At 42.5% G+C, this 22,361-nt stretch overlaps 7 protein-coding genes across 7 annotated transcripts; 4 read left to right on the forward strand and 3 right to left on the reverse strand.

Annotated features, from left to right (window-relative positions):
- Positions 1–670: 670 nt before the first annotated feature.
- On the reverse strand, positions 671–1,753 carry EAE98_006584 (uncharacterized protein; the record flags this gene model as incomplete). Its single annotated transcript, XM_038954207.1, has 2 exons — positions 671–1,445; positions 1,581–1,753. The coding sequence occupies 2 exons, from the start codon at positions 1,751–1,753 to the stop codon at positions 671–673; spliced, it is 948 nt and encodes a 315-aa protein (XP_038809452.1).
- Positions 1,754–4,551: 2,798 nt separating this feature from the next.
- EAE98_006585 (uncharacterized protein) lies at positions 4,552–9,093 on the reverse strand (the record flags this gene model as incomplete). Its single annotated transcript, XM_038954208.1, has 4 exons — positions 4,552–4,591; positions 4,649–6,003; positions 6,056–8,715; positions 8,952–9,093. 4 exons carry the CDS (start codon positions 9,091–9,093, stop codon positions 4,552–4,554), a joined length of 4,197 nt encoding a protein of 1,398 aa, XP_038809453.1.
- A 3,431-nt stretch (positions 9,094–12,524) lies between these two features.
- On the forward strand, positions 12,525–14,293 carry EAE98_006586 (uncharacterized protein; the record flags this gene model as incomplete). The annotated part of the gene is made up of 2 exons (XM_038954209.1): positions 12,525–13,457; positions 13,508–14,293. The coding sequence occupies 2 exons, from the start codon at positions 12,525–12,527 to the stop codon at positions 14,291–14,293; spliced, it is 1,719 nt and encodes a 572-aa protein (XP_038809454.1).
- A 1,395-nt stretch (positions 14,294–15,688) lies between these two features.
- EAE98_006587 (uncharacterized protein) lies at positions 15,689–16,139 on the forward strand (the record flags this gene model as incomplete). The annotated part of the gene is made up of 2 exons (XM_038954210.1): positions 15,689–15,796; positions 16,020–16,139. The coding sequence occupies 2 exons, from the start codon at positions 15,689–15,691 to the stop codon at positions 16,137–16,139; spliced, it is 228 nt and encodes a 75-aa protein (XP_038809455.1).
- A 528-nt stretch (positions 16,140–16,667) lies between these two features.
- EAE98_006588 (uncharacterized protein) lies at positions 16,668–17,737 on the reverse strand. Its single transcript, XM_038954211.1, has 3 exons — positions 17,416–17,737; positions 17,170–17,295; positions 16,668–17,120 (listed from the first exon to the last, which is right to left on the reverse strand). The coding sequence occupies exons 1-3, from the start codon at positions 17,533–17,535 to the stop codon at positions 17,010–17,012; spliced, it is 357 nt and encodes a 118-aa protein (XP_038809456.1). The 5' UTR covers positions 17,536–17,737; the 3' UTR covers positions 16,668–17,009.
- Positions 17,738–17,851: 114 nt separating this feature from the next.
- EAE98_006589 (uncharacterized protein) lies at positions 17,852–18,885 on the forward strand (the record flags this gene model as incomplete). The annotated part of the gene is made up of 2 exons (XM_038954212.1): positions 17,852–18,313; positions 18,496–18,885. 2 exons carry the CDS (start codon positions 17,852–17,854, stop codon positions 18,883–18,885), a joined length of 852 nt encoding a protein of 283 aa, XP_038809457.1.
- Positions 18,886–20,728: 1,843 nt separating this feature from the next.
- On the forward strand, positions 20,729–22,225 carry EAE98_006590 (uncharacterized protein; the record flags this gene model as incomplete). The annotated part of the gene is made up of 3 exons (XM_038954213.1): positions 20,729–20,774; positions 20,834–21,109; positions 21,174–22,225. The coding sequence occupies 3 exons, from the start codon at positions 20,729–20,731 to the stop codon at positions 22,223–22,225; spliced, it is 1,374 nt and encodes a 457-aa protein (XP_038809458.1).
- Positions 22,226–22,361: the final 136 nt, after the last annotated feature.

The raw sequence follows: 22,361 nt of genomic DNA on the forward strand, positions 1-22,361 counted from the left end.
ATAAATAATATATTTTTTATGATATCAAAAGGAATGAGACAGCCAGTCATTATTAGATACTTCCCATCTATTGAAATAAAAGATAAAAGATATAAGATAATGAATGCAAGTTGATAAATCATACATAAATACATCATCATTAATCCCCCATCCCCCACACCGTTTTCAAACCAATGTCTTCCACGCACCAGACGAGTTAAATCAAATCAAATCAAATCAACATCAACATCAACATCAACATCAACAAGTCACAATATCAAAACCTAGGTATCTAAACCCCCAATGACAGAAACAAAAACAGAGACAGAGAAAAGAAAACAAAAACAAATAATAAAGAATAAGACACTATAAAAAATAAGAAGAAAAAAAATCTTCTCATCCGACATTGAAGTGAAGTGAAGTCCTATATTTTTCTAAGATAACCTAACAACCAATCCATCCATCGATTCTTTTTCCGTGGTAGAAAACAGCCCAATCTCATCTGTACGTGTATTTCTCCATATACTATTCTAATTCTCATTCTCATTCTCATAACTCATGATTCGATCCTTGAGTAAACTATGTATCTATCTATCAATCTATCAATTTCTCTCATTCTCACATCTTCTCCTTCCCTATTCTTCACCCCTCCCCCACCTCCCCAGCCCACTCCAACCCACTCCCTCACCCCCTACGAAATCGCCAAAACTAACGGTCCCGCCACCGTAATATCATCCGTCAACACCCCAGTCGCCGGCATCTGACTCGCCAAATTCAGATACGCATCGCCCGCCAAGCCCTGCGGCACCGTACACGCGCCATTCGCAAAAGGCGTGAAGGCCGTTCCGCCCGTCTGTCCACCATTCGTAAACGCACAGGCGGTGGCCCCCTGCGCCGTCGTCGTGAGCTGCAAGGTGGAGCCCGGAGTCACCGCTTCATTCGCCGTTGTGAGCGTCACGGCCGGGAAGGGCGTGACTGCCAAGTTTGAGCCTTGCGGACAGGAAGAAATAAAAGGGGCAGCGAGGGAAAAGACGTTGCGGATTCCGAGGGGAGTGTCGAAGGCGGAGGGGACGGCCGAGACTTTCGACGCGGTGCGGATGAATGTTTGGTGGCGGGATTCGACGGTGACGATTTCGGCGGCGACGGTGAGCACGGCTTTGCTGCTGATGAGGGGCGCCGCACCCAGATAGGCGCTCACGCCGATGTTTTCGAGGACGTTGGCGGTAGCGATCATGTTTTGGGCGGTGGTGAAGCCGAAGTTGTAAGTACACGGTGCGACGGGTTGAGTGCCGGCGGCGGAAATGGCTGTCATAAGAGTCGTAACGTGGGTCGCTTCGGTCATGGCGACCATTTTCAAATTGGCGATGTCTTGGGTGGTGAGACCCAGAGCTGTGAAGTCCGAGTCGGGGAACTTGGCAAATCCTTGTTGGTAGAAGGCCGTTTCCAGATTCTCGAGAGTGAGGGCGCTGGATAGGGGGATTAGTTATGTTTTTTTCTGGGGGAGATGTAGAGGGAAGGAATGACGCTCCGCTAGGCCACTGCCGTGGAGGCTTCTTCGCTTCGCTCTACTTAAAGAATAGGAGAGGTGAAAAATAACATACAATTGCAAAATATCCACATCCGTCAAATCAGCCGGTAGACCCGTCGCGGTAACCTGTCTCTTCACCTCGTACATCTTCAACGCTCTCGCATTAAGCCTCGGTAGCGCTGGGAGAGCCGATGCTACTGCTGCCAATCCAACCACCGCTCCAACAAGATTTCTTAATCCAGGCATATTGATTTGATGGATAGATTGATTTTCGTTTTGAAAAAGAAAGGAGATATATATGTTTATAAAAAGAAAGATGTATGCAAGACCAGCCTGAGCTACAACACCTATAAAATTAACTAAAAATAATAAATTAAGCCTCTAACAGAATTAATAAATAAAACAATGAATGAATGAACGAATTCAAACAAAAAGCAATCCAGTGCTTAAGAAATTAAATAGCAAAGTAAAAACAAAAAAACTTCGTCGTGTAAAGAAAGAAAGTAATGTGATTCCAAACCCAAGAAAACGCAGGAGAAAAAATCCCGACATCTCATCATCTATATGTACCTACCCACCCTCGAGCTACCCCCAACCCATTCACCCACCCATCCATTACAAACCCCCAAGCGATACCAAGACACAGGAAGCAGCACTCCCGCTCACATGTAGCAACATGCAACTTGCTCCCCAAGCGTAATCTTGGCAGCGGTGCTTAAACGATTCTCTGCGCTCTTCGCACACCCTCCTTCATCCGTTTCCTTGCATCACATCTGCCCCATCCAATCGCACACCCGGGTTTGCTCGTCTATCTTTCCCAATGCGGGATTCTAAATAAGCTTATCTCACTTCTCGACGCAGCTGGTGAAGGTGGGAATATGGAACATCGTGTATCCGCGATGTGGTGGAGGACTGCTGGGATGGAGACGTGTGGGATTTGTTTCGAGTGCTTGAGCATTGGGAGCTAAGGGACTTATTAAGGTTAAGGTTATATCATCTGAAAACCGTTTCTTTTTTGCCGTCATTTTTTCTGCCTCTTAATAAAACTAACTCAGTTATTAATTTGTGCATCTCATCTGTAGAATGAAGGATGGATGGATGGATTCATACACTCCTCTCTCATACAAACTTATACTCCCCATCCCAATGAAAATCACGAATACAAATCCGAGTACCGAGAAAAACTCACATGATATTAATAACATTAAGGAGAAAGGAGCCATCTTCCCTCCAATCTTCAATCACCAAGAAATACCATCCTCCATTTTCTTCAACATTCCCCCTCCAAACCACCCATCCATCAATCCTCAATCCTCAACCCTCTTCCCACTCCCAGAAAATCTCACACCTCACCTCACAACACCTTTTCTCTTCTTTTGCCTTCCTTCCCTCCCTTCCTTCCCACTTCCTCACCCATCCATAATCCATAATCCATAATCCATCCATTACAAACTACAAACTAGCCGTATCACATTCGTTTCACATCCGTCAAGCATATTAATCCCTGTACAACCTTACCTACCTACCTTCCAGTAAGCAATCAAGTACCGGACCTAAGTTCATATCCGAGCCCGAATCCTCATCCTCATCATTATCACCATCATCATCAATATCATCCTCATGAATATCATATTTTTTCTACTTCTACCATCCATCCATCCATCCATAAGGAAATACGAAGATCGATCATTCTTGCATTAATATCCACATCCATCCACATCCTTTTCGTATCCGCATCCGTATAAACAAATGACATACAAAAGTCACACAACACACATCACACAACCCATATCACATCACACAACCCATATTACAATATACAACATATATCATACTATCCATTTATCAAGCATACTATCAAGTACCTACTCCGTAATACTCACTCACTCATACCTACCTACCTATCTACCTAGCGAGCGTAGCTAGTAATTAAAAACTTCCTTCTATTTCCCGAGTCTACAGAGTATATATAGGTTAGTTAGTAAGCATGAGGATGGATTCTTTATATATCATTTAGTATCTATTGATTTATTTATTTATTTATATATCTATTCACCCATCCACTCATCCACCCATCTATCTATCCCTCCCTCCACCCATCCACCCATCTATCTATCCACCCATCTATCTATCCACCCATCTATCTATCCCTCCCTTCATCAATCCATTCTATATCTATCCATCTACATCACCATCTACATCACCATCTACATCACCATCTACATCACCATCTACATCACCGTCTACATCACCATCTACATCACCGTCTACATCACCATCTACACCACCATCTACAATACCATTCCATTCGACCCCCCTCCCCCCTTCACTCCCTTCCCCCCACCTACCCACGTCAAGTATAATTAGATATCGTAATCGTCTGAGAATTGCCGAAATCAAGGATCCATGTCGAATGTAGATCAAGGAGGAGGTATAGCACAGTATGGAACTCACAATGCTTGCTTGATATATGTCATCATCTCGGTATAGTTTTACAAAAATATCAGATTCGTATAGTTACAACACACAAGTAAGCCCCGTCAAAGACAAGATATTGATGATTTGAATTCATTTCTTTTCGCTAGACTATAAATGCATCTGATACAGAAACGCTAAAAAGCAAAGGAAATACATTCGAGCCTTAATCCCATTCTCACTCGATATATGATCCGAATAAAAAAGGCATACACTTTCTTCATACTATTTCCTTTTCCTAACTCGTTTCATGACCATTCACTTTTCACTGCATTCAAGTAAACCTCGTACCCATTTGATCCTCCTCAATAATTAATCCGTCCTTTCTTCATTCATTCATCCACCTTTCATTCCCAGTCTCATTTTGATTCATCAATATGACAATCTGACAGTCAAAAAAGACCTATAAACAACCATTGGTCGGTATTATTGATTAAAATAACACAAACCAACGTGTTACGTCGGCAATACTCCATAGCCCACATAATGTATTCATTTTGGTAGTCAAATAATTCGACATTATATCAACGCGTTCAAAACCACAAGTGAGATGGTTGGTTAAATTAGATTTAGAGTGCGTAAGGATTGAGCGATCTAATCGTGAGACATCTATAAATATGTTAGTCGACGTTGGACAAAAGTGAGACGAGATATAAATAAACATACGGTGGACTCTTTGTAAGATCGGTCTTCAAAATAACTGGAACTCTTGTCATCTCCTTGACATCTTGAATGTATTCACCATCTTCTTCCCGAAGGGTGAAATACTTCAAGTACTTCTCCTTGGCGCTAAGCTTAGCTTCAACCGGTTCGCCAGTTGGTACCTTTGAGTCGGAACGAGTTCGGTGAAGGCTGGTTGCGGCTGATATTGAGTTCTTGGTTGGTGATGGTGGAACACTTTGAGTGGGGCGTTCAGCAAGGGAAACACCGGCAACGCTACCAGCAATGTCAGAAGCATCATCGTCATCATCGAATAGAGCATCAACATCATCAGTTGAGATGGTGCCAGTCTCCGTTGTCTTTCGTTGAGCTTCTTCGTGCTCCTTCTTGGCTCTCTCGGCAACAGCGGCTTGCTTAGCAGCGGCAGCAGCGTTGGCAGTTCTTTGAGATGCACCGGCCTTTGGACGCTCATCTTCTGGAACATATGCAGATGATGGTACACCCTTCTCCCAATACAACTCAAGTACTCTCTCATTCTTTCTGAATTCGGCCTTCTTAAGAGGAAGTTGATCGCAATGAACTCTCTTTTCAAAGCCAAACTCAGGAATTAAAACATCAAAAGCAGATTCGTAAACACAGACGACGATACCCTCACTGATAAGTTCACCACCAGCTTCTTCACGCTTTCTATCCATAATCCTACATGACTCGATGTGAACACTCTGTTCTTGAGCATTTTGAGATGAATCCTTCTTTCCGTTGCAAGACTCGGTTGTCTTGACGAGAGTCTCCATATCTTCATTATATTCAATCTTGCCTTCAGAAAGAACAGCTTCAAGTTGACGATGAACGACCAAATCCGCATAGCGACGAGATGGGTTAGTGAAATGAGTGTATAATGGTAAGTTGAGAGCATAATGAGGGTAGAGATGTGGTTGAGTCTTTCCAGCAATGAAATATTTGGCGCGGTGCATGGACTTGACCAATAGAGTTTCCATTCCTTTGCGAATGTCGGTATCATCAACCTTGAAAAGACTGTTTTGAAGACGTCCACTGCTTGAAGTATCGATTTCGTATCCAATTTTGTTCATGCGATCAGCAAATGTTTGAAGACGTCTTGGATTTGGTGGACCTTGTCGACGAAGGAGTGCCTTTTCAGGAAGGCCTTGGTAGATCTTTTGTGCCACATAAGAATTGACCTTGTTCATCAACTCTTCAATCAATTCATGAGATGGAGTAGAATCAAAGATGTTTTGTTCCACTGGAACATTCTCATCATCTAATTGATAAACAAGTCTTAATGGTGCAATAGTCTCTCCATCAGAACCAAGACGAGATTCACGGAATTTTTGAGCAACAGCCTAGATGCGTTAGTACTTTGGTGGGGATTTGATTTGTGCACCGAAAACTTACATTGAGGATTTGAATGTCCTTTACCTCAGCACCCTCGAGTTTTACATCGGTTTGGCCGGAAAGGACAGCATCGACATCCTTGTATGTCAATTTGCCACCACTCTTGATGATACTCTTTCCAATCCAAGTCTCATCCTCAAAAACAGCGCCGGTTTGGGCGTTGACTTTGAATACAACCGAGACGGTGAGACGATCTTGACCTGGTGTCAAAGAGCAGATGTCCGAGGCAATCTTGGGAGGCAACATAGCACAAGATCTGTTCATCAAATAAACAGCAGTTCCACGTTTGCGTGCCTCTCTATCTACAAGAGAGTTTGCCTTGATAAAATGAGCAACATCAGCAATGTGAATACCAATTTCGATCTTTCCATCTGCTTCAGTCTTCACGTGAATGGCATCATCAAGTTCATTGGCACCATTTGGATCAATGGTAAAGGTCTTTTCGCTTCGGAAATCACGTCTAGTGGAGATGGAAGTTTCATCTTCCTTCTCCAAAGACCAATCATCAAGACCCACGCTACGTGTAACAGCGTCTGAAAACTCGTCAGAAGCAAAGTTGTTGTCACGAAGAAGAGCGTCAGTCTCCACCTTCAATTCACCCATCTTACCAAGTTGCTCAACAAGGGTACCGAAAGGATGAAGAGAGGTGATTGGCCATCTCTTAATGCAAGCAACAAAAATACGATCAGCATAATCTTGATGCTTCTCAACAAAATCACGTGGTGCTTGTTCAGTAGGGATGGCAATCAATGGAACACGCTTGTCGGTAGGCTTGAACCAAACAATCTTTGGCTTGTCTTGTTGACGTTGCTCTTGATGACGTCCAGAATTTCCATCACGAGCTTGACGTTCAGCTTCTTGCTTTTCCTTAGTAGCTTGACTGGATGGTCGAAGGAGACCTAGGGTACCAGAGAACATTTGTCCGGCGACACGCTCAATGACTGCGACAATGTGACCAGCGTAAAGTGGCTTCTGTTCGTCATTGACTTCCTCTTCCTCGACAAGTAAAAGACTCTGACCCTCAACTTCAACATCATCATTCTTCTTTTGGGTTGGTCGTTGTCTCAAACTTCCACGTCTTCTGAGTCCACCCTCTTGGTTTTGATCATCACCATTTGTAGAGTTATCGCGATGATGATTGCGATCATTGTTTGCATTTCCCGATCCACCAGTTCGGGTATCAGTAATATCCTTGCGCTTCTTCTTTTCCTCCTTCTCGCGCTTTTGTCCCCAAACTTCGTCAACATCCAACAGCTCAACTGCAACAAGATCTCCCTCTAAAGCACGGTTACGATCCTTGCTACCACAGATGAAGATATCGGCGTCGAGCAATCCATCATGAGTAGTGACGTAAGCATCAGAACGATTCTTCTTGTTAACTCTTAAAATACCTGAAACGAGCTGACCATCGCCAAGGAGGGCGGGAAGAGTAGCCTGAGGAAGATAAGGGGTGAACAAGGTCTTGCGTTGTTGCTGTTGCTGACCTTGTTGCTGACCATTTTGCATACCCATTTGTCCATTCATTTGTTGAGAAGCCTGCAATTGCTGCTGAAGTTGATTGAGTTGCAAAGGATTCATTTGTTGAAATCCTAAACCTTGGGGCATGATCATCTGACCTTGAGCGAATTGAACCAATTGAGGTTGACCTTGGTATTGAAATCCACCGATGTTACTCATGGATTGATTGATAGATCCACGATTACGGTGACCTGGTTGGAAACCACCTTGGTTTTGTTGACCTTGGAAGTTACCCATTTGTGGTTGTGGATCTTGAGGAGCAGCATTTTGAGGTACTTGATTTCTCCAGTTACCATCAAAGTTTCGGGAAGAGTTACGAGCATGCCCAGCTTGGGCACTGTTTCTTCTTCCAAAGTCATTGTTTTGACCTGCGCCATTGTCTGTAGATCCTTGTGTTGATGAGAATTGAAATGAGCCACCACCTCGTTGAGATGATCCACCTCTACCAGTTTGACCACCTCCCACAGCCATACTTTGACTTCTGCCATGAGCACCACGACCACCACGCATAGCAGAGCTTGGGGTCAAATGATTGCCGGTGCTCTGTGCGGGTTTGTCATCGCCTGGGCTCGCATTTTCTGGATTATCAACACCAGTCGATGTAGCTCCAGCTGCACCAGGAATAGGGAATTGAAATCCAGAAGTAGTCCTCTTCTGTTGTGCGATTTCAGCTGCCTTTTTGGCTTCAGGCAAGGCAAGAGAATGACGTCTTTGATGACCACCACCTGGAGGTCCTCCGCCACGACCACCTCTTGTAGATTGATTTTCACCACGGTTGTTGTTTCCGCCAAAGTCTGGAGCAAAGCCTTGGCCAGCCGCACCTGAAGATGGAGCAGGTGGTGGGCCTGCCATAGCCATACCCATATTTGGAAGTGCCGATTGATTACGACGATGTGAAAGAGGCTGGGTAGGAGGCGCTCCCATGGGTACATTCATCTGTTGTGGTTGTAGCTGATTAGAGAACTGGAATGCATTTTGGTTTTGCATCTGTTGTTGCTGTAAAGGATTGAAACCTTGGCCAGGAGCAGCAAGATGTGGGTTGGGAATCATTCCCATGTTGACATATTGTTGATGTGTAGCTTGAATCTGCTGTTGCTGTGCTTGTAGAAGCTCAATTTGTTGCTGAATAGCCAGTTGTTCCACTGTGAAGAGAAGAAAGGATTAGCATATGATATCGGATTGTATGTGAGAGGATGGAGAGATAATGGTGCAATGATGTGGTATGTGAAGGAACCCTTTGCAAAACTAATTAGTTCATTGATTCATGGCTATTGCTTGTATTTTTAGATCCCCGGGTATCACAAATGAAAGATGAATGAAGGTACGTCACTGAGAGCCGGGAGGGATGGGAAGAACAGAAGAGAGGGTGAAAGCGTACTACTATTAGGGTTGGAGAACATGCTCATTAATGGAGTAAGTTCCGAGGGGCTTCTTCGATGCGCAATATGTAATCTTCGTCCGGTTGGACCAGGTACACCAGTTTGAGGTGCTTGACCTTGCGGCTGCTGTTGTTGCTCCATGACGGAGAGACTTGGTTACACTTCGAGTGTGCGATGACGATCCGAAAAGAGAGAGTTATGCGATGTCTGCGTACGGTATGATATCTGAATGTGTGGATTGATTTTACAAATCAAGTCCCAAGAAATGATTGTATTATCAATACTAAATGAATTGTCAGCAAATGAAGAGAGTGAAGGTATTCTCTCTGCGAATATGTGTTGTTTGTGTATGTGTATGTGTGTGGGTGGGTAAGGTAGGAAAGTTGGCTTGATAGTGCGGAGATGTCTTTGCTTTGGCAACTAACAACTAACTAGCTTGGGAGGCGACTCAAAATTGCGTACTTACACTCCGTAGGTTGGTAGGTGTACTGTCAAGTTTCCCGCGTAGCTGAATCGCTAATAGGATGATGATGGTGAAGGAATGATTCTCGGGGGATTCTTTTCGAGTATGCCAGATATATCAATTTCTCGATATAGCTTCCCGGTCCACGTTGAATCTTGTGATATATTCGTTGGAGTAGGAGCAGGTAGCTATTGTCTTTGTTGACGACTATTTCTGGTGGGACAAGATAGATCCGTTTTAAATGTTGTAATAAGGAAGGGAGAGAAGATGGTGTAATGTGGTGTAGTGTATTGTATTGTATTGTATTGTATTGTAGTGAGAGAAAAGTCTTGGAGTGAAGGTCTTTAAGAAAGAGAATGAATTGTTGCATTCAAATTGGGAGGAGGGAAGGAATTTGAGAGATGGAAATGTGAGAGGTAGATGTAGGTAGGTAATGTTTGAGTGGAGGTGGGAAGGGCAGAAGGGAAATGTATCAAGTTGGACCTTGGACTGAAAATCGGTTAATGATACCTGGTAAGGTGGAAGGGACTAGGCAGAGAAGAGTATAATAAGAAGTGTATAAATAGTATAAATAGTATAAAAGATATAAAAAGTATATATCTTATATCGGTATCTTATAAATACCCAGTAGACTGCCTCTCTCCTAGGTGGATTCAAGAGAGAGATGGTTCGTGCGTTTATCTACTTTTTGACGGATGGCTTGGATGGAACAGGTAACTTTGCCCGTTGGGATGGATTTCTTACTCTGCATTGGACGCTTGGGTGAATCTACCTTAGTCATGTAAAAGGTATGATCTCTCTGCAATGTTCCGAATATCATCCAAACAGTCTGTATTATGATTGAAATGAATTGATGGGACCTAGGTCGATAGGTGAGTCGGTGGATAGTCGGGCCCGATTGGGTAGAATTGAAGTAGATGTGCCGAGTATTAGGAGGAGGTAGAATTGGACTAAACGTACCGAGGAGGTAGAATTGAAGGACGAGGTAGAATTGGACTAAACCGAGTAGGTAGAATTGAAGACGAGGTAGAATTGGTGTCGATACCCTCGTACCTAGGTAATAAGTAGTGCTGGATAGCTCTAGATGAATGGACAATATGTGTGAGGGGTTATGAAGAGATATCGATATCATTCAATCGGATAATACCATGACTACCTATCTTCTTGGTATTTCCTACTAATCCATCCTAGATACGTGCTAGGTAGACAAGTGAGTAATTATGATGTGATATTTACGAGTATATGGTTAGTAATAATAAGTCTTTGGTGAAGAGCTGATCTTCTGAATGAATGGGGGATCTGGATCTAAGAGAGACTAGATGCATCTATATCATAAACTATTAGCTCTATATACCATCTCGATTCTGCATTCTCCATGCTTCATGCTCATTCATCCACCTCTCCATTCGTTCGTTTGCATTGAGCAATCCTCGGTGTTTGACACAATCAAAGAAACTTCCTCCCTCCTCCTTCCCATATAAGTAAGATCTTACCATGTGGTTGAAAGGAAGATACACGCCAGTCAACGGCATGAACCTTTTACATATTCCACACCTCACATGTGGATTCCTTTCAATTCCTTTCTCTTTAGCCATAACCATAATAGTTGCAAAGGAAATTGATCAACACGAGTACCAAATATACTTTGACTTATCTGCAATACTTGGTTACTCCATTCATCACTCCTAGGTATAACACAAGCTACCTACCTATTAATATCTACGAGGTACTTACTCGGTAATATCTCCTACTCCTTATCAATCCCCAAATCGCGTACCGGTAATCGTTCCTATTTGATCATCATGATTATGATTATGATTATGCTTACACCATGATCATGATGAAGTCAGAGTTTATATTTAATTGCACTCGTTCCTTGGAAAAGCGTGTTCCTACGATATAAAAACATCACATCATTCTACTCGTACTAGGGACCTAGTAGGTATCATTGCGCACGATCACTCGTCGAATCTCTTAATATGGGAATCCGTCCCCCTTGGCAATATTGTAATAAAAGTACGTCCGGACTCCACGGAGACCCAAACACATCCAGGTTGGAAAGTATGTGATATGTGAAACAAATGATTCAATTGGCCAATGCTGGAAATGAAATTGGCAAACATGGGATTGAGCTCTTCTATTGGATGGATATTGCGTGGTCTTTGTGAGTCTTTTGTCGTTTCATTCACATTCATCTTCACATTATCGGAAGAGCCCAGTATGGAATTTTGATATATAAAGATGGGTCCCAAATATACGACGACTCAATAGAAATAGATATCGAGCATTGATGACAACCTTCCCCTCTTGGGAAGCTCCAGCTTGAGAAGCTTTGAACCTCTTTGATATCCATAAATCCATGATGTCTTTATCTGTCCGTCAGTAGCGAATAGTCTTTGTGGTTAGATACCTTGTCCCTTGTCCTTCTGTGCTGCCCTAGCATCTCCAGGAATTCATTTATTTCTTACTTGGATGTAGCTTCATGGTTAGAACTTCCTTTCCTCACCGAACCGAGAGAAGGAAACGACCTCGGAATTTAGAATGTAAGAAAGAAACGGTCAAACTCCTACTCCTGAGGCTCAATTCACCCAATTGGATGCATGCCACCGTCGTAGAATCAATCAGACCTCCATATCATTCATATCCATACTCCGTACAATGCACGAGTACCTATCGTATACATCGAGAGAATCTACAGCCAACCATCACGCTCTTACGATAAATATAGAAACATCATCAATCCCTCTCGGTCATTTCACTATCAATCCCTGCTTATATAATCCCTGCCTATATAATCCCTGCTTATATAATCCCTGCTCATGCAAACCACCCACCAAAAGCACCCGTGGACTACCTACCGGCTATTATAACTACAGGATAGCTCTTTCCTGCAGCTCGAAGCTACCGCCTTTTGGCAAAATACCAATGTCATGTGATTATCAAGAATTCACCTCCAAATTAATTCAATATTAGAGGTATTGCTTTTGCAACTCCAACAATCTTTATTCACACCTACAACTCCTGTCTTTTTTCTTGTAAATTACCATCACATCTCTCTCCCAATCTGCCCGATATTTTTGACACTCTTTATGCTACAGCGAACAGAACAATGGCTACCAATCAATCTTCTAATGAAGAAGATGAAGCCTTGAGAGAAAGTTATAACTTCGTCCCAGTTCCTTCAGTTTACGACCACGACATAAGATTCGAAAATCGAAATACCGAGGAATTGCATCATGGGATCCTCGAAGCCGCGCGACTGGAACATGAAAGGGTGCGGAATGAAGCTATGCGAATCTTTCAAATCACTCTCATACACGAACAACAACTCAGAGCCCAACATGAGATCAGAGCTGAAGAGGAGAGATTGCGGATTGAGGAAATGCGCTTGAAGATTGAGGAACATCGAGTCAATACGGAAAGGCTGAGCGCATTGGCAGAATTAAAGAGGAGGGAATTGGAAGAAGCTGCAAGAAAAATACCCATTGTCCCTCCGAAACCTCCTACCCCTCCACCAGTAGCTGAAGTTCCTCGAGCTCCTGCACAAACGGCCTCGAACCCGTCTCAGAATCAACCTCAACCTCCCCAACAACAACAGCAACAGCAGCAACAGCAACAGCCGCCACCGCAGCAGAATAATAACAGTGGAGGGGGATTCGGCGCGCCCAGTCAACAAACGAATCAAAGTAGACCTCCTCAGCAAGGCAATGCCTTTTCGCAACCTCAATCTCAACCCCAACAGCAGACGAATGGATTCTCGAGCACTCAACAACAAGCACCACCAAAGCAGCCATCTGCGCAACCTACACCTCAACAACAACCTACCCCTACCTCAAAACCATCAGCTTCTTCCAGGGATCATTTACTACCAGGCGTGGAACGTTATGTTGAAATTCATAAGAATCTTAAACAATTACGGCAATACTTGGTGACGGAAGGAAAACAAAATATACCATTCAAGAAGATGTTGGGAGATTATCGAAGAGCAATTCGACAAACTGTTGGACAATTGACTGGGGAACGAGGTGCAAATAGGGAGTGTGTAAGTTTGATAATGCTCACTTACTATGGACGAGCACTAATATTTGATAGATCAATAAAATCGTGGCATTACTTGGAGAATCTCTTCGAACGGTACAATCCCCAGGAATCGACCCTAGCAATTATATGGTATCGAAACCAAATCCTGTACAAGGAGCTCAAAATAATGGAGAACAACTTCCCTCTCTATTTATCTACCTTCTCAACTTTTTTTCGAAATCTATCGTTTCTCAATTTATCAATGAAGCAGGTGTTCGACCAGAAATGGCAGATCCTGTTGGTGTTATTGCCGTCTCGATATTTGCTAGAGATGAATTTTTATGGAGAGGTACTTCATTAATCGATATCCTAATGGCAAAAATGCGCATCTCCATACCGGTAGTATTCGGACTTCGTGGAAATGATAAAACAGAAGAAGGAAGGGCTCGAATAGGATGGCAAAGATTAGATGATGGAAGTTGGATCGACGAACAAGCTCATAACAACAGAATGGTGGGATTAGCAGCAGGATATGCAGCTATTTCTCTCCGTGATTTCTCAAAAGTGAAACTCACAAATCCATGGCCACCAACATATTATTGGAGAGCAATTGCAAGTATTGTATCTACACCCACAGAAGAAGCTTCTTCAACACAATACACAGCTTTGAGATCGATGATTGAAGGCTGGGAACAAAGATTCATAGAACTCTATGGAGTTCAAGCAATTGCCGCTTTGAGAGTTGCTCTCGTAGATTTCCCAGCTCGCGCTCCACCGTCGGCAAAAGTGGCAGCGGGTTCGTTAAGTGTGTTGGTGGATAAATTGGATAGGGATAAGGGATTGACGCTTGCATATTGAGGGGAGAAGGAAGGAGGGGAAGTGCTTGTATAGTACGTTAATAGAATAGAGGGAATGGATTTGAATGTTGAGGAACTTAGATTTGCATCAGGAGCTGAGAGGGGAATTTTTGAGTTGTGTTGGGTTCTTCTTTTTTTGCATGAGGGGCGTTAGCGAGGGATGGTTGGTTGAAGGGATGATGAAGTTTGTAACAGATACTTCTCATATTGGTATGGGAGATTAGGAAATGCAGAGAGATGCAGAGAGATGGAAATGGAAATGGAAATGGAAATGGAAATGGAAATGGAAATGGAAATGGAAATGGAAATGAAGATTTTCACGTGTAGCGAATTATATACCCAAATGAATGGAAGCATTTACAGCATTTACAGCATCTTGGACCTTTCAGTCGAGTGGAATCGTAAGTTGGCTTCTTGAAGGAAGGTATTTCTCTTGAAATCATATTATATTATATTATATTGTATCATATTAATACGTATATGATGGATACGCATATAATGAATACAGCGTCACATCACCTCGAACTGGTGAACGCCTTTTCTTATACGCAAGTTATGATTATCATCATCTTCTTCGTTGTTGTTATTATTATTATTATCATCATCTATCATCATCAAAACAAGGAACAGGAATGATAATCCGGGGTTAATATCCATATCCACATCCACATCCATATCTATATTCTTAATCATCGTCATCGTCATCGTCATCGTCATGGTTATAAAAGGAAACTGAAAAATGAGATGTTGAACTTCCTATTCCTAGGTACTTGCTTGCTTGCTGTTTTGGGTTGCGAGGTTAAGATTATATTGAAAGCTGTGTTTGTAATGTTACTTGATTTTCTAATATTACTTAATATACCTAGGTAATTGATATTACTTGATTTACTGATGAATGTTAGTTAATGGATATTACTTGATATTATTTGATATTAGATACTTGATTAATATTCTTACCTTTAAATTTTTGTACTTATTATATATATATATATAGAGAGAGAGAGAGTTTATCTATCTATCTGTATTTTACAAAAAAACTTATTCTGTCTTCTTTATCTTCTTTGCGAATGGTTGAGTATATATACTACTATACTATACTAGACAAGTATCCGAAATATACATTTCTGTATCGGTTTATTTACCTAGGTAGGTATCGAATACTCAATACTTAATACTCGATATAAAGATTTCCATATAAAGATTTCTACATCGATTCTTCGATACGCTTGCGCATATATCTTTATATATAAGGTTATTCCTTTTAAAAAAATAGACGCAAATTTAAAGAAACTAAATACAATCTCACCTCTCTGAAATTTCCAAGCCCGGAATCGGAATATATAGTTCTCTTATTTTTTTAGGGAAATGCTAATGCAATCGCAAAAAGTGATGTAGAATGTATAGCGACGCTTTAGCGAAACCGTTTGGCACTTTTGATGAGACGTGGGGGGATAATATTGTATTTAGATTGGTACATGTTGTTTTGACACAGGTTAGACCCGAGGTATGAGATACTTTTTTTGTTTCTTTTCAGTTATTATTCGTCTTTGGATTGGTCACTATATTTGAATAGTCTCCATTTCCTTTCTCCCCCTTTTCTTGACTTCCATATCCTTCTTCTCATTTTCCCTTCTCTCGTTACTCCACTCTACCTCCTCCATCATTATACTTACCCTCACCCGTATTCTCATAACAAACTCCATAAAAGTAAACAACTAACAAAGAAGGTACACCGTCCCCACGTCGGCCCAACAGGCGGTATGAAATGCGTTGATTACGATTACAACCAAGGGTATCTCGCAGACGACTTGGCGCTTTTCGGTAGTAACGATGCTTTACAATATTGACGAAGAGTTTGATCTTTTTCGCACTCTCGAGGAAGCTTCAGGTGGTCTTCAATTATTGGGATTCTAGTATTTCCATTCTGTTCGAGAATGTGTTTTCGGAAGACTCTTCACAAGGCGGAGGCCATAGTTTAAATACTATAGCTCATATAGAGGCCCAACCACTGCGTCGATTCCGAGGTTTAAACATATGTATTAGCCAGATACATCTGTCGGATATGCAGATATGTCATTTCCTATGGAAGAGTTCGAGCGAATTTTAAAAAGTCGCGAATCTCTGGGAATCATCGAGGAGCATATGTATCTGATCAAGGGGGCGACTCAAGACACTAGTCTGAGTATAGAAATGAAGCTCGAGAATGACGCTTAGTTCGAATTTGGCTTCACCCTGAAGGAGCTGCCATAAATATAAATAGTGATGAATGTCCGAGGGTCGTTATAGTACTTTTCCATTGGAAATACGTTACGCCCCCGATTAACACGGATACATGTTTGAAGGTAAAATGACATATGCTTGTTGCAGTATGAAAACTGCCATTGCCCCTTTTTGTTACCAACAGGATTGCAATGATGGGGCCGGCACGAATCAGTTTCTTTTTTGAGAGCGGTAACCAGATACTAGGTACAAAATTGCATGCCGTTGACTCGAATCCAAGTCAAGCAGCTCATTGTGGGATAACAGAGCTGTTTCCAGTGGAGGAAGCTTGGTAATTTGGATTAGCAATGCAAAATTTTACCACTTGGTGTTATTAAGTGCATTTACATGAATTTTGGGAAATGAAGACTTTCTAAGATCACCCAACCATCTTACTTCACTTCAACTCATCCGTCAAATATCATTATTCTATGACTCTAAGCAATTAATCCCGATCTTCAAAACTTTCTCATAACATCATTAACCAAATCCCCACCAAACGTCGCTCCTGCACCGAAAACCGCTGCATTACCAAACTTGGTAGCCATCTTCTTTGCCCATTCGTGATGCTATGTTTGGTTAGTTTCGCATCGTGAACTGAATGCACACGTAACATACCTTAGGATTTTGAGGATGTGCGGGATGACCCGGATCTTGAGCTTCTTGGCTTATTTTACTTGGGTTAAAACCACCGTTGGGATTATATCGAGGATCTATGTATTGGGATGGTTGACCATTTCCTTGCTGCTCTTGGCGTTAGTATATCCGGACTTTGAGTCTATACGATTATCGTGATACGAGAACGATGAACAAGCGGAATAGCACGGATATGTGGATAGAGCGTCATGAAAATAGACTACTTACAGGAAGTTGTGCCATAATTGATTGAAATTGAGCTGGAGCAACAGCACCACTTTGTTGCAAGTATTCGAGCTCAGTTCGAATGGTATTGAGAGATCGATTTATGGATGCTTGGTCTGGCATGTTGAAGTTGATTTGTATTTTTGCTTAACGCGAATTGAATATGGTAAGAGGGTATTTATTATCTTTTTATATCGTGATTTCGTTAACGTTCTGTGAATCCCAGACCAGCTGAAGTTGTTATTTTCAGGTGTGATTTCCAGGTCAGGAAGGAGGTCAAATGAGGCGACGTCATCGATAATGTTTCTGGCTGATAGATTTTGCCATGCTTGACCGCTTTATATTTATCCCCCTCTTGTTCAATGTTTAAGTATCTTCGACAACTCCAAATCTACCAAACCTCACGCTCTCTCTACATATAATTTATACATATATCAACATGCCTAGCCCGTCATCTTTGAGCAAGACTATTGCCCTCAATAATGGCGTACAAATGCCCCGTATCCATCTCGGTGTTTACATGACCTCTGGACGAGAGACTGAAACCGCCGTATCAACCGCTCTCGCAGCAGGATATCTTGCATTTGATTCTGCTGAATGGTATGCGAACGAGGCACAAGTCGGTTCAGCAATGAACAAATATTTGAGTGCCAACAAAAATGTCAAAAGAGAGGATTTATGGTTCACGACAAAATTAAAAACAAACACAAGCTATGATGCTACAAGGAAGGCCGTAAAGGATAGTTTGAAGAGAAGTGGTTTGGATTATATTGATTTATATCTATTGCATAGTCCGTATGGCGGAAAAAAGCGTAGACTGGAATGTTGGAGAGCGGTAGAGGATGCTATTGCGGATGGAGAGGTGAGGGCTGGTAGTGTGAGTAATTATGGTGTAAAACATGTAAGTTTCCCCTTCTCCAGGTCCTCTTTTCATAATCTCCAAATACGCATATGAATATTTCCTCTTTATCGTTCCTAAATCTCTGGATTTGTTCGGCGTATCTCTCGGCTCGATGTTCTAAATATTGTACAATTTCTCTCCGTTTAGTCGCAGACGGGAGGCTAATATTCTCCTCCCAATAGTTACAAGAAATACTTGATTCAAAGCCACGAATAATTCCCGCTGTGAATCAAATTGAAGTCCATCCATTCAATACTCGAACCGACATAACTTCGTTCTGTCAATCGAAAGGTATCGTAGTTGAAGCGTACGCACCCTTGGCTCGAGCATTACGAATGAAGCATCCTAAGATCGTCTCTTTGTCGAAGAAATATTCGTGTAGCCCCGCACAATTATTGGTAAAATGGTCTTTACAGCATGGTTATGTGCCATTGCCGAAGAGTGTAACCAAAGAAAGAATCGTTTCTAATGGGGATGTCGATGGCTTTGAGATTGAGGATGGAGATATGAAAGAAATGGATGGCTTAGATGAATATTTGGTGACAGATTGGGATCCTACTGATGCGGACTAATTAGATTGATTAGTATTGAATGAACCAGATTTTAAATGCAATGTTCATAATCGCAAAGTGAACCATCTTAGGAATCTTGTCCTCTCAACTCAATTATACCTTCACCCGAAGAACTGTACATTCTGCTATGTCTTCATCTCCCACGCTGAAATAATCGCTAAAGCCCCTTCATCACTTTTTGGCTCACCGTACACCAAACATCGATGAAAGTTGCAACCAATTATTGAATTGGGCTCGTTTTATAGAATGAAGTATCTCCGTGACTTTATGAGTTTGAATTCAAAGATTGAGTCGAGACTGAAATGGTCTTGTTCTATTTTCGGGGGATTCCTATAATATTTACCACGCATCTCCCCATCTCCCCTCATAAATTACCCCTCATCCGATACCGGAAAAATTCCGATTAACGAAAGTATTCATCACAACTTTGACAAATCTTTGTTCCTATCTTCACCAAGAACACTCGAAACATTGGCATCCACCTTGAGCCACCTTCGTCGGATATATTGTAATGCTTTACGAACTGTTGAGTCGAGGTAAGCGGTTGCCGCAAGAAAAACCACATGAGGGTGAGGTGGCACAGTGAAGTTGTTACGCTTCTGCAGGAACAAAATGAAATATTACCAAATAATTTCATGGGTCCAGTTCCAAGACTTCGGGACATGTAGGAAGACTGGGAACTCTCGGGGAAACGTATTGTAACATTTTTATCCTGGAAGCCTGGCTGCCTGGTTTTAGATGCGCGGGGCTTTCATTTTTCCATCTCACATCTTCATCAAAGAGTCAATTATCCTTGATAGTTACCCCAGCGTGGCTAGGGATCTTTGCATGCGCCATACATGCCTCAACATTGCATTTAGAAAAAGTTTGCCGAGCATGCTAATGCATGATTCCGGGTACGTGAAAGCTTGGGCTGTTAATCTATATGCACATTGACCAATAGGAGATGTACGATAAGAATTTCTATTTGATTCATCGGTGACACCGTATATAACATGTCATTGGTCGATTTCAACCTCTCTCCTTCTCTTCTTTCAGTTGGAGTCGAATAATCGTCAAAACGGGATGATTTTCCGTTGTCGGGATTTTTCAGGTATCCAGTAAAAGCAAAGATCCAGAGAAGAGGAGAGAAGGAAAGGGTAAACTTCCTGAAGCTATTCTAATTTTGGTTAGATGAACGGGGGTGGATAAAGCAAAGGATCAATTAGATTTGATATTTCGACATATCTCCATTGTCCCACGCAGATACACCATGTGTCAAGTGGGATGAAAGCTTCAGCCATACAATATGCAATGTAACGATAGGACCGATCACGGCGTGGAGGGGGTCACGTCATGTATCAGATTTTCTTCAATTTTCTCATGGAACATGCAATTCCGCTGACAGAATGAAGATTTTTACACTACAGGCGATCATTTTCATAGTCAACACATTTATGCAAGAGATTGAGTGATACACATTGATTTGACAGGAAGAATGCAATTCGAAAATCTTTATCAAGTCATCCATCTTCATTACTTTTTTCACCCCTCCTCCCCTCTATCCGAGCCTCCAATATCGGAGCCACAAAAAATACTGGAGGCATGGATGCACATACAAGCCTTCTCCTAGCTAGACAATCTATTAGCACATTTCATCGAATATTCAATGGGTCCTGAACCGGCACCAAAGTGTTACTAGTTCGTTCACTCTAATCCACCCCACCTCGATACAAAAAGGTCTCTCTTCCCTTCAGTCTTGCCGGTTGCTTTACTCATTCTACAAACTTCTATCCTTCTTTTTCACTTAACGTTCATATTGCCAATTTCTTCATTTGATACCCAAACAACCACAATAATAATCATGTCTAACCTTCCATCTGAGCCTGAGTTCGAGCAAGCTTACAATGGTTTGTCCCTCCTTGTGCGCCTTCACATGTCAACAAATAACTAACACACATTTCTTCAGAGCTTGCCTCAACTCTTGAGAACTCCACCCTTTTCGAGAAGAACCCAGAATACCGTACCGCCCTCAAGATCGTTTCCATCCCAGAAAGAGTTATCCAATTCCGCGTCGTCTGGGAAGATGACAAGAACCAAGTCCAAGTTAACCGCGGATACCGTGTGCAATTTAACAGCGCTCTCGGACCATACAAGGGAGGATTGAGATTCCACCCTACCGTCAATCTCAGTGTTTTGAAGTTCTTGGGTTTCGAGCAAATCTTCAAGAATGCTTTGACTGGATGTAAGTCTTAACTATTCACAACTCTCCGGTTCGATGGAACCGGACATAAATCAAGAATAATAAGCTGACGATTGTTCTCAACAATTGAACATTGGAGGTGGTAAGGGAGGAGCCGACTTCGACCCAAAAGGCAAATCCGACAACGAAATCCGCAGATTCTGCGTTTCTTTCATGCGCGAATTGAGCAAGCACATTGGAGCCGACACCGATGTCCCAGCTGGTGACATCAACGTTGGAGGAAGAGAAATCGGTTTCCTCTTCGGTGCCTACAAGGCCATCCAAAACAAATGGGAGGGTGTTCTTACTGGAAAGGGAGGAAGCTGGGGTGGATCTTTGATCAGACCTGAGGCTACCGGTTACGGTCTCGTCTACTACGTCGCCCACATGATCCAATATGCTGGTCAAGGTTCATTCCAAGGAAAGCGCGTTGCCATCTCCGGATCCGGAAACGTTGCTCAATACGCCGCTCTCAAGTGTATTGAGCTTGGTGCCACCGTTGTATCCCTCTCCGATTCTCAAGGTTCTTTGATCGCTGAAGGAGATGCATACTTCACCCCAGAAGACATTGGAAAGATCGCTGAGTTGAAGCTCAAGAGACAATCTCTCACCGCTTTCGAGCACGGAGGAAAATACAAGTACATCGAGGGTTCCAGACCTTGGACCCACGTCAAGGTCGATGTTGCGCTTCCATGTGCTACCCAAAACGAAGTCAGCAAGGAAGAGGCTGAATCTCTCGTTGCCAGCGGTGCTAGATACATTGCTGAAGGATCCAACATGGGTTGCACACAAGAGGCCATCGATGTCTTTGAGGCTGAGCGCAAGGAGAAGAAGGGTGAGGCCATCTGGTACGCACCAGGAAAGGCTGCCAACGCTGGTGGTGTCGCTGTTTCCGGTCTTGAGATGGCACAAAACAGTGCTCGTATCAGCTGGACTCAAGAGGAGGTTGATGAGAAGCTCAAGGACATCATGAAAAACGCATTCGAGAATGGATTGGAGACTGCCAAGAAGTACGTCGAGGCAAAGGATGGCGAATTCCCATCTTTGGTTGCTGGTTCCAACATTGCTGGATTCGTCAAGGTTGCTAGCGCTATGCACAACCACGGTGATTGGTGGTAAATATTTATGATGTTGATGAATTAAATGGCCGGATACTTAAAAACTTGTACATATGATGCGGGATTTGCGGGTTGGGTGGGAAATATCTTTTGCGTGGGAAATCTGGTAGCTTAAAGTTAAAATTTTGATGGAAATG

Source organism: Botrytis deweyae (assembly GCF_014898535.1).
Source record: "Botrytis deweyae strain B1 chromosome Unknown BDEW_014, whole genome shotgun sequence".
NCBI lineage: Eukaryota > Fungi > Ascomycota > Leotiomycetes > Helotiales > Sclerotiniaceae > Botrytis > Botrytis deweyae.

What these genes read in the sequence shown, in the direction of transcription:
- EAE98_006588 (XM_038954211.1), bottom strand. Translation starts at nt 17,535, where the DNA reads ATGCCAGACCAAGCATCCATAAATCGATCTCTCAATACCATTCGAACT. An exon ending in CAATTATGGCACAACTTCCT is followed by an intron (nt 17,296 to 17,415) that starts GTAAGTAGTCTA and finishes CGCCAAGAGCAG; the next exon opens with CAAGGAAATGGTCAACCATC. An exon ending in CACATCCTCAAAATCCTAAG is followed by an intron (nt 17,121 to 17,169) that starts GTATGTTACGTG and finishes AACCAAACATAG; the next exon opens with CATCACGAATGGGCAAAGAA.